The sequence below is a fragment of the Colias philodice genome, chromosome 8, assembly GCF_061535455.1.
Source record: "Colias philodice isolate Cphi_HAF_F1 chromosome 8, ilColPhil1 Martin Lab GWU primary, whole genome shotgun sequence".
In the NCBI taxonomy this organism is placed as follows: domain Eukaryota; kingdom Metazoa; phylum Arthropoda; class Insecta; order Lepidoptera; family Pieridae; genus Colias; species Colias philodice.
The window spans coordinates 5,913,189-5,930,185 of record NC_143093.1 but is presented as its reverse complement, the minus strand read 5'-3'; the positions used below and the strand labels follow the sequence as shown (position 1 = coordinate 5,930,185).

At 31.7% G+C, this 16,997-nt stretch overlaps 1 protein-coding gene across 1 annotated transcript; it reads left to right on the top strand.

The window, feature by feature from the left end:
- The first annotated feature begins 479 nt into the window (after positions 1 to 479).
- On the top strand, positions 480 to 16,987 carry LOC149486562 (thioredoxin domain-containing protein 11). The gene is made up of 12 exons (XM_089698265.1): positions 480 to 916; positions 1,207 to 1,414; positions 1,765 to 1,888; positions 3,020 to 3,126; positions 6,484 to 6,681; positions 6,936 to 7,142; positions 7,522 to 7,985; positions 8,183 to 8,480; positions 8,765 to 8,992; positions 12,394 to 12,584; positions 13,255 to 13,390; positions 16,592 to 16,987. Exons 1-12 carry the CDS (start codon positions 699 to 701, stop codon positions 16,892 to 16,894), a joined length of 2,682 nt encoding a protein of 893 aa, XP_089554391.1. The 5' UTR covers positions 480 to 698; the 3' UTR covers positions 16,895 to 16,987.
- Positions 16,988 to 16,997: the final 10 nt, after the last annotated feature.

Below are 16,997 nucleotides of genomic sequence, written 5' to 3'. Positions count from 1 at the left end.
CTTTCATTTTTCAGGGTCTGATTCGATGTGGTTTAATTGTTATTAAATAAACAAAAATAATAATTAATAAATATTTATTAAAAAAAAATTATGAGGCGTGCACTTTTGGATTTTCCAAATTATTTGTTTCTTTTTTCTTTTTTTTATGATATATCCAGACAACACAAGCGCCGCAGCAGCTAATAAAACGTGGTTTTCCATCGTTATACCGAGATAAACTGAGTGCTCAAACCGGCTCACCTTGGCTCGCGAGCGCGGCTCGCAACTTTTCACAAATAGCTCTGGTGCCACGGCTCGCGAGCAGGAAGTCTGAGCGCGGCTCGCGAGCCGCGCTCAGCCGGTCTGAACGCGGCTAATTAACTTTGGCATACAGTATGATGATTTGAATAGGCTACTTTATTTTACACCTCATCATCCTATCATACATTTTATACACTGTAATCTGTATGTCACAGTGCCACACGCCAATCGCTTTTTGCCAAAATATATGACGTTTGTCATATGTCAATGAAGACATGCAAAATTGCAAACAAGTGTTGTATTTTTATCATATCTCGAGAATGATAAAGGACTAGACCTTGAATATTATGTCTAAAGAAGAACGGAGCAGTATTATAATTTATAAAAAAAATATTGGTTTTGCCATGTAATTCTCTGTATGGTCGCATTTAAATAATTATCTATATGAATGACGTGTAATGTTTCCAACGGTAGATACAGGCGATATTGTTCGGGTCACGTCATTAAATAGAGAACCCAGTGTGCCCAGTGTTTCTAGCGATGATCCAGAATCCTCTGACAAATCCCAATTGGCGAAACAAAACAATAACAAAGAATTAACTCTTAATATGCTTGTAAAGGAGGCGGTGTTTTGTATTGCATTAGCTCTCACTACATATGGGGCACTGCACAATACGTAAGTTTCAAATTAATAAAATAAATAATGAATACTGTGCAATGTTGAACTTTTTATCAGTTTTTCGGATAAGAATTCCGAGCAGTAGTCATTAGTAATAATTTTAATTGCTTATTAATTATCATGAATAGAGTTTGATATTTTAGTTTTTTATAGCATTCAGATTATATTCTTTAAAAATTTATATCACGAACAGTTTTAGAAAATATTATACAGTTCTGTTACTACTGATTTGAAGATTTACTAAAAGTTCCCTGCTTTTATTGGAATAAAAATAAAACTTATTTCAGGCCTACAAAAATATCAAAAGTTCCTCAAGCCGTGAGATTTTTTAATACAAATTTAGTGACAGATTGGTATAAAGGTCAATTAAGCAGTGCATTAGCGGAGATCAACAAAGAGGATGTATCATTTGTTATGTTCTATGCACCTTGGGATGCAGAGTCGCAGTATGTGAGAGGAGAATTTGAAATGGTTGCTAGTGTTTTGAGTAGCAGGGTAAGCAAACATTTTATATCTTTCTTGTTTTTGCTATTGAAATGATGTTAAGAAGTATTAATCTTATAAATTTGCTCAATTATTTTACCAGTAATTCATTGTAAAACTATGAATACCTGACAAGTTTTGCTATTCAAGAAGTTACTTGGTGTTACAAAAATATTCTAGAAAATTTATGGCATTCCATAAAATTAAAGTATAAAAAATCAAGTCTTATCTATATTGTGTTAAATTTTTCAACACGGTTATGTATTACATTTAGTTAATAGTATTGATTAGTTTAAATTGATGAGAATTTATAATAATAAATACTTGGCTTCATTAATAAGAAAATATTACTTCAATTTTAGGTACACTTTAGTGCAATAAACTGTTGGAATCCAGGCAGCGAATGTAGATTACAGCACAGTAAAATACCATCATGGCCCATACTGATGGTGTTTACTGTATCCTCAAGGGGAATATTATACAAAGGTAATTAAATGAAAATGAATTTATGCACACAATAAAAATAAAATAATAATAGTTTAAAAAAACTAAAAAACACGCTTTTAGTTCGGTTTTCTATAAAACGCGTGTTTTTTATTCTTTTTTAACTATTATTTATTTTATCAAATTAGTGTATTGTCATCGGTCCTAAATAAATCTACAAAGTTTGAACGAAATCTGGCCGTTAAAAGTGGGTCAAAATCGCGCCCAAAGAAGTCGGTTACAAACTTACAAACATACAGGTGAAGCTAATATAAAGCGTGTAATTAATAATGATACTATAAGCTGCTGAGTTGTTGTGTACTGTAGAAAAATTTAGTTTCCTCCAAATAAATTAAGTTTGATGCTTGAAACACCTATACAGTTTATATTTTATACTTTGTATCGTCACCTCTTAATGAATCTGCATTTCAAGTTTTTCTAAAGAAACACACAATGAACTTGTTCTACTTTTGTACAGTTGTTAGGACAAAACAGCTGTTATAAGATTTTATGAGGAAATTTAAACATTAATTTGCATAAATTGTACATATTTTAGTACTTGTTGTCTCTTTTCTTTTTAAAATTAATCATTCTATAGTTGAGCCAATTTAATAGGCAACATTTGACGTCTATCAATTTTATCTTCGAAGAGAGGTAACCTGCTTAAAAACATCGATTAAAGTGAATTAATCGATACGGATTTGAAACATTTGTAAATCGAATTTATTAATTTTTGATGATTTTTGTTCACAAGTAATCAATGCATTCGATTCTAGATGTCAGATCTCGATTTTTAGAGTAACATCTCTGGTATTTAAAAAGAAAAAAGGTTTATTGACACAAAATTGTAGCGACGTCAGTTCTTCAATTCAGAAATTGTTTATTATGTTTAGAATGGTTCATCAGTAAAAAGAAATATTAAAATTACTTGTATCGGTCATTATTATTATAAATATGTAATCGTTATTGAAAAAAGATAAGCAAATGTGCAGATCTAACAGAAAGAAATATCATGTTATTCTATGTTGTCGTTACTAGGTTACGTTGTTGAATTTTGTTGAACTGTCAAATGTTGCCTATTAAAATGGCTCTACTATAGTGATATGTTTCATATTCTATCTAATATTTTTCCAGGGCCACGAAATGCGGAGAGCATGATTAACTTCTTAGAGCTTATAATGAAACCACTAGAAAGGGTTTCCACAACAGAGGATCTAGTCAACTTGCTCTCTATGTGTGATGTGAGTATAATTATTTTTATTAATAATCTACAGTAACATGATTTGAATCAGTGCTTCTGCTTTTGAAATAGTCCATATATGAATATGATAATATTATTATCTAATATATAAAATTGTGTCACAGCTGTATAAACTGATATTTATGCAAATACAGTGGTGGACGTTTAATTAGAAACACGTAATACGATGAAGGAGTTATCAAATTCATTCAACATTTATGTATTAACGTATTAGAGATTAAGTATGATTTCATATGTAATAGAACACCTGTTTATCTAGTTTTATAAGAAATTGCTTTATTTTAATCAAACGTTAGCTTAAATTAATAAAATTCAACAACTTTAAGTGAAGTCTGATTGTCGAGTATTTTCAGTCTGGACAACAAATTAGAAACGGTATGGTTCGAGTGTTCCAAAGTCAAAACCTGTTGAAATGCTGACAATATTTTTTTCTTTTACAAATATTTGCACCGTTTTTTAAACATTCCATCTAAAATTTATTGAAAATTAATTTGCTTTGCAGTTTAAATGGGTAAAAGTAAGATTTGTGACCCATCAACAAGAAAAATAATTTTAAGTTTACATTTTGACAAAAACTGGAGTTACAGGAAAATTGCAAATCATTTAGAGTGTTCGATAAAAAGATATTCAATGCTACAGTTTATTTAAAAGAGCATGGTACTTCCGATCAAGTGCCTAGAAAAGCTCGACCATGAAAAACCACTGCACGCGAGGATAGGCAAATGATTCTTTTGGCAAAGATGGATCCATTACATATGAAATAATGCTTAATCTCTAATACGTTAATACACAAAAGTAAAAAAAATTGATGACTACTTCATCCTGTTACGTGTTTCTAATTAAACGTCCACCACTGTATATCAGGAAGTTTGAGCACGAGACAAGATCTTTTATTTTGCTGTTTGAAAGTGATAAGTGATCAATTTTTGCCATGTCAGCTAGTTTAAATTTAAATTAAATTATTTATTTATTTCTATATATTATGCTGATTGTTGATTTATTACATATGACATTGAATGAATGTTATGAAATACTTATGTATTGGTGTTTGCGAATAAGAAATTGCAAATCCTACCACAACATTATCAAAAATTATCTATTTGATATGTTGTGTTGACTCTCATATTATTATAGGTATATTAAGAAGAGCTGGAACGTCAACACATTTACACATTGCACATGTTAGGCCGGGAGATACTGACACAAAATTTCGGGCCATTTGTAACAGGATGGCGGTCTAGAGGGGTCTTAGTACGCAATGACAAAAAGAAAAATGATGGTCAGAACGCTGGTACCGGTTGACGAGTCGCGTGGGCGTTAGTCACACTCGTCGGATAAATAGCGAAAGTCCAACGATTTGTAACACAAAAATTTTAGAATTTACCGATAGCTCTTAAAAAAATATGTAGGCGGTAGTGTCATGCCATACAGTTACGATGTGACTTACAGTCCGCCATACCGACGTGAATGCGTTGATTTAAAAAAAACAATTCAACCATTTGTACCGGGCTCACTTTTGCACAGGTAACCATCGTCGTGCAGCCATTTACTAAAATCGCCATGCCATACTTTTCGGACGATTCCAAATGGTCGCCATACCGCGGAAAAGTCAAACGATTTGTAAATCGTTTGACTTTCGCTATTTATCCGACGAGTTCGACTAACGCCCACGCGACTAGTCCGCCGGTACCAGCGTTCTGAGTTCTGACCATCATTTTTCTTTTAGTCATTGCGTAATAAGACCTCTGTAGAACCGCCATTCTGTTACAAATGACCCGAAATTTTGTGTCAGTATCTCCCGGCCTATGTATGTGTCATATTTTGCAATTGTTTATAAATACAGGGTGATGTAATTGGTGTAGTACGAATATCTAAAAATCTATGAAGAATTTTGTGATACAGTAAATGGAAGAATATTATAGACTATTTTACAGTATTTAATAAATTCATTTAATTTTTTGTTCATTTTCATTAGAAATGTCAATTTTTCTCACCAAGGTGGAAATTTGGATGATAAGGATCTTGTTAGAAAAATATACATTTTGACTAAAATCTGAATTTTTTTTTTCAAAAATCAAATAACTAATTAATAATCAGAGTTATCACATTATTAAAAAAAAATAAGCCAAACTATACACAATTTTTACCTACTTGATGCAATCCTCAAAGATCATGGACATAGTGTATTGCGCCTTCCACCATACCATCCAGAACTCAACCCAATAGAGTTACTATGGGGCATAATTAAAGGGAAAGTAGCATCACAAAATGTGAACTTTAACTTGAAAACTGTGTAAGAATTATTTAGAAAGGAAGCAAATGCTATTAGTCTGGATATGTTTAGTGACGTTTGGAGAAAGACGCGAGAACATGAGGAAAAATATATTCAATTAGAACCAAAAGTAGATAATTTACACTGACTCATTTATAATAACATTAAGAAATTCCGACAACGAAACATCGAGTTCTTCGAGCGATGAAAGTTACAGTGAAATAGAAGATTACGATTATGATTAAATAGACTCTTCTTCTTCTCTATATACTGCTTTCTGAATTGGTGGTAAATGTTAAAACTGTTAAACTGTTATGACGATTCAAAAGTGCTTCTAGAAGAAGTCTAATTGTATAAATGTTTGAGTTTGAGTTTAAAACCAATAGTGTGAAAATTATACAATAAACATGTAACACATATTTGTTAGCGCGTATTGGTAGGTATTACGTACTTACTACAAATATAATATTTCTTAGATATCTTTACTCGACCAAAGTCAGGAATTTAATTATTATTTGATAATTGAATTATTATTAATACTTTTATCCAATTGATTATTATTAGAATAAATAATTAACTTCATCAATTGATTTACTTTTAAATTATAATTTTACAGGTAAATTATGAGAGCTTTCATAAGTAATTATATTTGCATATACATATCTACAACGCACCCATTTTACAATTCAAGTCTAAAATGAAACTAGAGTCGCATTTATTTTTGAACATACTGTAAGTGAAATTGCATAAGTGTGAGTACTGTGAACATGCCAGCTTTCCCTAATTGACCGATATCTAAAGAGCTGTCACATAACTCAAATTGTATTAAAGGATTTGAAAAAATAAAACACCTTCTTGAAAATCAAGTGCCTATGCTGTGTTTATTTGATGATATCAAAAATAATTTAAATTAATTAATATTATTTATTGTATAATTTAAAGGGAGTAACCATGAAATCAGACAACCTAAACACAGTTTTCAACTAGTTTGGTAGTCAGTGGAACATTTATGTAATTGTGCTTGATGATTTAATGTCAATGAATATATTTTTATTTTATTTTCAGGCCGTAGCCATAGGGTACACACCACTAACAGATACCTCAAAATATTACAATGTATGGTATAACACAGCATTAAAGACGCGCGAATTTGACACTATAGGCGAAGTGTGTTTCGCTGTTGTCACTTCAGCTGATCTTGCCACAGATTTAGGGATTGAAAGTGTACCAAATGCTAGGTTTATGCTTTGGAAGGATACAAAGGTGGGTAAATATACTTACAGAGATATATGTTATATTATTAATTCCTTATTATTACTTTTGTTTATACTTATACTATTGTTTTAGTAGTGTTTTTTTTGCACTGCAACATCCAACTCTTCAAAAAGTATCATTTTTATTAATTTTGTTTAATCTATAAAATGACCCCTGAAATATTTTCTATAAAAATGATAACTTGTTGATAGGTAATGTATTTTGAATAAAAAATAATACTTACCACATTATTATTTCCTTAGGATTATGTACCAGAAATTGGCCAAAGGTCATGGAACGAAACAGCTCTAGTTCAATGGATTCTTGAGAACTTTGCCCAGCCGGTCGCTAGAATCATTCCTATGTGGAAAAAATCATACAATTTTGAAAGATATGCTGATGGTAACCCCATGCTGTTATTGTTTACGCCAATGAATCCATTGTATGAACAATTACCATCCTATGCATTAGTGAGTATATTATTATGTTATTATTTTACGATATAAAATTGAATTTTAGTCAGTCAGTTTTATTACCCAACATTACAATTACTTTACAATAAGATAATTGAAAAAGATGTGTGGCACTCGGGGACTGCCGCGGTAAAGCTATTGCATGCTATGCCTTCAAGCCACACCTCCGTTGGAGTGGGGAGCGTGAGGTTTTTTCGTTACGGAATTTCTGGATTCGGTCCCCGCGCTCAAGGCGCTTAAAAAAATGCTTTAAATGGAATTATTATATTTTATAACAAGCTGATGCCCTTGTAGTTTGGAATTAAAAAAAAAATTCCAGTGATAAAATGAGGTTTCTCATAATAAATTGATATTCATGAGTTTCATTACATTTTAGATGCGCGAAGTTGCAATGGAATATTATAACTGCCAAAACAACCAGACCAACCAATGGACCACAGAACTTATAAAGCTACAACAGATCCAAAGGTTGCTTTACCAACAGAAGAAATTCCTTAAATTTTGCAAAGAGTACAAATTCAAAAAGCCTCTCAAAAAAAATAATTTGAAGCATAAAAAGGATGTTGTTTCTAATAATAATAAATATCCATGGAGTAATTTTACACAGAAGAATCAAAAACAAAGTGCATTTAATTTTATGTTGAAAGAAGGATTGGCTGTGTCTAAAATTATAGAATCTTCTAAAGAAAATTTTAATGTATGGACAAACTCGGATTTATTACAAGAATGTAGTTTACGATCATTACCAGCAGAAAAGAGTTATTACGAAAATTATGAGAAATGCCTTTCATTTGAGGAGCAGATATTTCAAGATGTAGATACAGAACCTGAACAGGAGGAGTAAGTAAGGCTAACCTAAAAATATTTTAAAACTGTTTCCATAATTAATAAATAAATATTATAAAACTAATTAAATATACATTGTTTACATCTTTGTAAAACTTCGTTAAGAAACCATCGATTTAAAAATTACCTATACAATTTTATTTTAAGTATATTTTTTTTGTAAAAATTAAGAAAATCCTATCCCTTTTCAGAATTCAAATGTCAATCCTGCCTCAGGAAGACGATCCACTATCCTCAGAGAACTTAATACAAGAAAATGTGGAACACGAATGTGGTATTTTACGATTCGCAACTAAGTTGTATCCACCAGTTATTCCTTCGAGGGTTAATGGGAATGTATCTCATATACATGGACTGGGATGTACAACTAATTATACTATGAATATGATAGCTGTGGACAGTATACGCAACTATCATTTCGCTGAAGCCCTCGGAATTGATATTAAGAGCAAGAAGGATATGACTGCCGTTATTATTCTGGATAGTAAGGTAAGGATAAGTATAGTTGATATAAAACAGTGTATGTAATAAGTTTTCTTTTACTGCATGTAAATAAATTGATATAAAACAGTGTATGTAATAAGTTTTCTTTTACTGCATGTAAATAAAATAAAAATTATTACATGTAAAAATTATGAAATATGGCAATGAATAATGATTGCCACTAAATGTAAAATATGCTTTGCTGTTTTTAGTACTGGTGACTTTAACACTATTAAAAGTTTAAATATTCTTGATATTATTGATTAAAAATTCATAATGTATTGTTACAGCACGAGACTCAGTATGTCCTATCAGAAGACTACAGTGCAAAATCCGTACGCGATTTCATATACAATTTCACACAAAAGAATTTGAAACGCACTCTACGCACGCACGTAGAGGACGCCAAGCACACGCACTATTTTGGTTCCTATGGCGACGAAATGAGCGGCAATGATGTTAATATTGTAGATTTGACGACGAGAACGTTTAGAAGAACAGTAAAGACACCAGAAGTGGTAAGATTCTTTTACTATTTTAGAAAAGTTTACAGAAAAGCTTACTATTTCAGTTGCTATGGCGACGAAATGAGCGGCAATGATTTTAAATTTTATGTATTGTTCATTTCATCTCGTTCTCGTAGGAGAACTGTTAGAACACCACAAGTGGTATGTAGGCTTTTGTGTTTAATTAATATCATGCATTGTTCCTAATCATCAGGTAGTATAGTAGACCAGGGTAGAAGCCTATATTTTTTTTTGTTTCAAAAATTATCGGCACTGGTCTATGTTTTTAGTGTACCTTAATGATATCTCAATATATTTTTGATTTTGAAGGCGCGTACCTTTAGAAGGATTGTTATGTATGTAGTTGGTATTAGTAGTAAAAATCGTGATATCGATTCCTTGAATTTGCTAAAAAGTGAAAATACGAAGTGTGGTTTAACTGATAGCTAATACAAACATGATAAATTTCTACAAGCCTATTTTAGAGAATTCAGGATGGGATGGGCACATAACAGTCTAAGTCATTTTATAATAGTCAGTATTAATAATATGTACTGAAAAAAATTGAGCTCAATGATTAATAAAATTTATGAATTATGTATGTATGAAGAATAACATAGAATTTTCTCTAATCTATCTCATATTTGAATCAGAGTATAGAAAATCAAACAATATTTGAAAAATTCAAGAAGATCTTAAAATTAATAAATCTAAAACTTTAAGGTACATATTTTTAATAGTATAATTTGAAATTCAAACTGAATAAAATAAATTAAAATCAAGCAACATTGATGTATTAAAAGAAAACACATAATATGTTTCATGTATTAAAAGAAAACATACCTACTTATAATATGTTTTAGAACACATTTGTTTTATATTTTGTTGCGAATGACCGAAGTGCAATGTGAAAGTGTACACGACTATAGACAAGGACGGCAATAAGAGTCCGGCAACGTCGCATTTCGTTTCACATGCATGTTTTAAAATTCAACGACGCATTACGCATTCTTCGGAAGAATTTTGCTTATTGGGAGGGCAAGTTTGCTTATTTATCATTAATTTAATTTATTTATCATAAAATTTATAAAGCTTTTTTTAATATAAACAGATCAATAAGCGTACAAATTACGTTAGTTCGTAATATGGAAATTATTAAAAAATATATTGTAATTGGACACATTCTACACCGCCATGCTGAACTCACCTCCAGATTTATACATAACGACTTTGATCCCGCGGCTTCGCCCGCATTGTTTAAAACCTAACACCTTTGTTAAGTTTTATCATACTTAACTACAATTTACTAAAACCTTATTCGCTATCAGTTTACCGCGAACTGTTATCTCAGTCCGTCCTTTTTTTTCGCACGTGTGACAATATTAATTATTGTTATTAGGGTGATGCATGTAGCGGCATCTTTTGAAGCAGAGAAAATGCACTCAGATATACGTAATAACCATAAATTAGAAAGCCGTCGTAAAAGCTATTATATAAATCTTAATATACATATTAAAATAGGCAAAGGGTGCAAGAATAATATAATAAAATCTATACTTATAATAAAATCGTAGGAAAGTCAAAACTGTACATTGAATATTTTTTTAAAGAATGCTTGATCTCGTGATCTGCAATCGACATCGAAGCCAAAAATATAGTTTTTTTTTAATTATTGTTTGTATGTCTGTGATGAGGTTTAATTATAAGTATTTTTGGTAAAACATTTGTTGAATAACAATTGAACATAAGAACATTTCAACATGCGTTACCCGATGAATAGACACTGACCGCCTCCTCGGTACAGTGGTTGACGCGTGAGCGTAGCACCGAGGGGTCCTCGGTTCGATTCCCGGTGGAGACGAAGAAAAAAAATGTCTTGGTCTGGTAGGACACAGAAGGCTGTCCTTAAAGAAAACTCCCACTTGTCCCTAAAGAAAATCGATCAGTGAAACAGATGTATAATGCATCTGCCCCTTACCCCACTTGGGGACATGGGACTTCACTTCACTTACCCAATGTACAACGCGGAATTTCGCCAGCAATTCCTCAACAGGTTTATTCAACTTTATTACTAAACAAATTTTAACCATGAATACTGGGCTTTATTCTACCTAGCCTGATCGGGGTACAATTTTAACTCTTTCATACCTCGTTACTAAGGCAACTATTTGTGACCGAGTTCATGTACAAGATAATTATTATAAATCAGAAAATCTAATATTATGATATTATCTTTTCATGATTCATAGGTAAACACCGACAGATAACTATCGTAAACAAAATAGATTTACGATGGTTATCTATCTATCTTTATTCAGATAAAAAATGGAAATTACGAACCAGCATATTAACTATTTAAAAGATCAAAATTAGATACAATAATCTATTACAGTTTTTGCATAACCAATGTTATCATGTTAGCATGCAAGAAAAGCTTTCGTATAGTCATGTCATATTAAACTTTATTTCTTAGCTTTTCTATTTAAATTTCAAATATTTGGTGGTAGATAGGTACATAATATTATTTTCAATCAACCTGCAGCCTGCAGCCTGATTCTAAATTTCTGTTTTAGAGAGGATAGTTGGATTTATTTCCACGCTAATCAAATATGTAATTTTTGTTAATGGTTCATGACAAATATTTCTCAAATTATGCTGTAATCATTGTTAATGGTTTTTGATTAAAAGGAATTAGCTATTAATATCCTGTCTAGACGATGACGTTTCGAATGATAGTAATGATAATAATAAACACAAAGTCATGATATTATTCTTATGATATGAGATTTCACCAGATTAATCATGGTGATAATTCAAAAATAGTATCCTAATTATATAACGGTATGTTCAAACGTAGCAAATGGCTAATGTGCATGATATATCTATTGCCAATATATTATTACTTATTGTAATGTTTCTAACACACACTATATTATGTCGTCGAATTTTACAGTTACCCAGTTAAGATAAAACCCCTGCTGGAAATTCGGATGAATTGAAAGAAGATAAATATATAAATACGATAAAGATAAATATATATTATAAGTCTTATATACGCTGAAAGGTCTACCGACATATTTCTATTATTTTTAAACTACCTTATAGGTTATTTTAATAATTCTTCGACATCTATTTAACTTCTCTATAGGTACATTAAAAGAAAAGTTTTCTTTTAAGCATGTTTGGAACTATTACACATTGAAGGTATATTGTTCGTGCGTGTGTATTTGACACGCGTATATTAGCTTCACATATAAGCTTGTATGTTTGTATGAACCCGACTCCATGATACTCGATTTTGACCCACTTTAAAATTTAATACTTTATCAAGGATCAAATTCTAACTGCATTAGTTATTTTGTTTAATTTATAAAACTTCCTCTACAAATTGACTAAAAAGTACTCAATTTCAGCTAACACTAGTAGCGGTGTGCGGCGGGTGTTGCGGTGCGCACGCAACCCGTGCGCTGGCAGAAGCCACGCGGTTGCTAAACGCGTGCGGAGTGAAGACGCAAGCGGCGCGGATAGATGCGCTTAGACATGATCTGCCGTGGCACTATACGCCTACAGCGTATCCTACTATACTCGTATTCCCGCCTAATGGGTAAGTTTATATTGATTTGGTGATTGGTGGATTTATATTGATTATAAAAAAAAATATGTAGAATATAGATTAAACAAACAATAAAATTTATTTGGGCTTTGTTTTGAATTAAAATTTTGGTAGAATAGTTTGAAAATTATTGAAGTGAAACTTCTTTATCGGGGCTGGAAAAAAATTTAGTGTAACATTTTTTCGTTACGCGCCATCTTTTTCTTATCCCTACCACGTGTGATTCGACGTATTTCTGTAAAGTTGCATATAGTAAATTATTTTTTGAAAAATAAGAACATAAAGAAGTTTCACTTCCTGCGTGTGTACACTAGTACACGCACACATTTTTTACGATTAGTTTATTCTGAATATAGCTTTAGCCCCGACTGTGCGGAAGGGCTGCTTTTATTCATAACACAACGCAGACAAAGTCGCAGTAAAGCTGCCACATTCCGTATTAACAATAAATATATGTATTATAATACCAATTTAAAAAGCTGCTTAAATAAGTGTAATTAATACGTGCTATACGGATTTCCATAATTTTGATTTAGATTGTTTAATTTTACGCGAGTATTCATTTAGAAATGAGCGATTAAAATCGCGTTTAAAATCTGTTAAAGTCTTTAATTCATGCAACAATCTTCATGCAACGGGTTCAATATAGTTGTGTTCGCAGTAACGCGGAGCTAGACAGCCGCGCGTACCCGTTGGAGCGGCGCGTGTCGGCGAGCGGGCTGGTCGCGCTCGCGCTGCGCTCGCTGGGCGCACCCGCACACTTTACAGTGAGACTCGCCATGTGCCGGGGGACTGCGGTAAGATGTTTGTTTATTTTTAGAAGTGAAACTTCTTTATCGGGGTTGGAAAAAAATTTAGTGTAACATTTTTTCGTTACGCGCCATCTTGTTTTTATCCCTTACACGCGTGATTGACGTATTTCTGTAAAGTTGCATATATAGTAAAGTATTTTCTGAAAAATAAGGTCATAAAGAAGTTTCACTTCTTACGTGTGTACACTAGTACACGCACACATTTTTTTCTTTGGGTAAACTTGTGAAATTGTTACTTACAAGTTACAGTAATAAATAGTACTTTGTGTATTCCCGCACGTGTATTACATTAATATCTTTAAAAAGAGAGTTTTAAAAATGACGCTAAACAAGTGAGATTTTTTGTGATTAGGGTGGTATTTAGGTGGCGAAATTCGTTGTCATAATATAGTTTGGTTGTATCATTGCACTAAAACCTGTGAGATTATTTTTTGTAGATAAGATTGTGGGGTTTAGAAATTCCCTTTCGCTGTACGTTGGATTATTCCGTATTTTGTACGAAAAAGATATTGATATTTATAATATATTATTTGGGAAAATATATTATTATTAGAAATAACACACATTATTTGAATGTAGGTAATAAGAATGTACTGCGATTCTACACAGCTACCTAATTGATGTAGGTAGTTGATAACAAATCGCAAGTCAACGACTATTAGCAAAGTGAGGGTAGTTGGGTCGAACGTCGTTTAAACAACATCCGAGCCCCTAGGCACGATTCGTACGAATGCGCCACGATTCAAAGGAAAGCGACATTTTATAGTATTCGACACGTATAAAGTTACGTCTAACTATATGATAATTTAATTGAATTCGTTAAAAAACATGTTAGTCGATGTTAAATGGAGATAACGACATTTATCTATATATGTAATAATATAACTTTATATAACGGAAATGATTAATAGACAATCTACACTCAATAATTTATTTCGTATTCTGGTGTTTAACGTATCGATTACCCATTTTAATGTGAACTGAATCACTATAATAATTTAAATTTAAATAAATATTTTAAATATTTCGGGACAATTTTTACACATGGCACGATCTGATCCCATACCACACCCCGGACACTCCATACAAAATGATCGTTTTGACAGTCACACTGTAGAGACTGCAAATGTGTGTGTTAACGCTTTATGGTTGGCACATTTGTGACTAGCGTAAAAAAAAAATTCGCGTTTTTCTGATGAAATATATCCGTAAACAGCACAATATCTATCCATTTTCTACGAAAAACGATAATCAAAAATCCAAAATAATAAAATTACTTTAAGTCAATTTGATTAATGTTGTCAATCTTCGTTGCGTATCGTCCTTGCAGAAAAATATGGCCCATTTTATGTCTGATCGCGCGGGGGTGAGGTAAGTTTAATTTTGGCGGGAGGCGGAGAGTGTCCGTTCTGTAGCGTTTAGCTACTATTATGTATTCTGTGCCCATACTAAGCTTTCGCTTGTGTTATGGAAACCAGATGGCTGATAAACATACATATATAATTTTAAATAAATACTTTTATAGATAAATAACACCCAGACACTGAGCAAACATCTATGTTCATCACACAAATATTTGCCCCGGGTGGGGATCGAACCCACGACCTCTGGCTTGGAAAGCAGGGCCACTACCAACCAAGTCAACTGGCCAGTCAATTAGAAAGGAAAGCTTGAGACAGTAATTTTGCGCATAGGTTTTAAAAGAAAGCGTAGGGCATAGGTTTTTAAACAATGTTACAGACTTTTTCTTCTTAAGCTAGTAGTATATACTTTGTACAGTGTATTTTACCTGTATAGTGTATTAAAATTAAAATCCATGTGATCCTTATGGTACATTTAAATTCGATACTATTTCAATCAATCCTCGACAGATCTCCAAAGTAAAAAGAAGTACATAGCGGATATACAGCATCTTTGATTTAAGAAAAAAATATTAAGAAGAACCAACAATATGGTAAATTATATTTAAAGAAATCATGCTTGCCTCGAGTAGATAGTATCATTTTATTAAAAAGCAATATTCTTATGTCCACTAATATAATATTTCTATATTCGTTGTACCAGTGTACTTTAAAAATTTGTAATTTTTTATATAAAATGTATTGATAAAAATGAGAATTTGAATAATTTATCTAAATGGCGGATAGATCAAAATAAACTTTATTTTTATAAAGTTGTAAAGGAAATGAAAAACGACCTGCATTGTGTTTAAATAGAAAAAAAAAAAAATTTAAATTTCCCATTTCACTAATGTTCATTGAAATATGCAAATATATTATCGGCTTATCTTTTATCATGAGTCGTGTCACGTGCGAGAGTCCTTAACATTTTTTTTACGAATATAAACATTTAACCCATTGAGCCCCGAACGAACGGCCCGATCGGTCCACGACACAATAGATTTTCTATTGTGTTTGTGATTCCGGGGCCTGAGTTATTAATGTTAAGGTCTCTAAACGGAACAACATGTTCATTCATAAAATAAATTTCAAGCTTTCCACAAACAATGTTTACTAGTCTGATCATTAAATGGAATTTGAAGCATAAGGGTGCTTTTCCACCAAAAAATGTGCGAGGATGTGTAGCGAGGATTGTGTTCGTAAAAACCAATCATATCGCTTCATTTAGTTTGCACTTTGAAGCGATACTATTGGTTATTTACAAACATATTCCTCGCACATTATTGGTGGAAACGCATCCTTACTATTGTTAAAAGATGTGCATTATATATTTTTGACAGATTCTGATATAAGAAAATGCTTGCTTTTCATACATAAAAAAGCGAACTTCCTTATGAAGCTTACGTTTCACACTTATCTCAAGTTTATACGATAATGACCCAATAAATAGGTATCAGGCCTAATCTATTGAGAATATCTTTAAAGATATAAGAGTATGTCGTATTTGATAAGGCTTGAAGCAAATTGATTAGCATATAATCATTTATTATCTTTATCATGGATTACATATTTGCGTAGGTTGAGTCCAATGTTTAATTTGAACCTTCACATTTACATGTACTATCTAGTTACCAATATTTTTAATTTTTAATCCGTAAATTTTAATGGTTCATAATGTATTTGTAGTTTTTGTGTCCATTATTATTATAAATTAACTGAATTTTTAAAAAGAGTTCAGTAGTTACCTATGTTATTTTTTTATGAATATACATATAATTAATTTCAGGCCATCACTGCGAAACGAGCGTGTTTGAAGGAGATCAAGGAGCATATAGTTACAATTATCGGCCGGAACCTTAAATATTGGCGACAAACGCAAATAAAAGAACTCAGAGACTCTTTACTAAAAAGACTGCAGTATCTTAACAAAGTTTCATTACATTTAAGTCTTATTCATATAAGTGATCTCAAAAATAACAACGATAAGATGAAATCACTATTAAATTCACTCGACGAATTATCAAAACATTGGCATATCGATGTTCAGTCTATTATAAGGAAAAATGCAATGTCAACAACAGCTAGATGATATTAGCTAAACGAAATTGTAAATAGTGTATTATATTGCTCATTCTATATATATCTTATGATTATTTATGGAGAATAAAATGTTATTACATGTAATTTTTTTT

What these genes read in the sequence shown, in the direction of transcription:
- LOC149486562 (XM_089698265.1), top strand. Translation starts at nt 699, where the DNA reads ATGTTTCCAACGGTAGATACAGGCGATATTGTTCGGGTCACGTCATTA. An exon ending in CTAGTGTTTTGAGTAGCAGG is followed by an intron (nt 1,415 to 1,764) that starts GTAAGCAAACAT and finishes CTTCAATTTTAG; the next exon opens with GTACACTTTAGTGCAATAAA. An exon ending in CTCGTATTCCCGCCTAATGG is followed by an intron (nt 12,585 to 13,254) that starts GTAAGTTTATAT and finishes TTGTGTTCGCAG; the next exon opens with TAACGCGGAGCTAGACAGCC.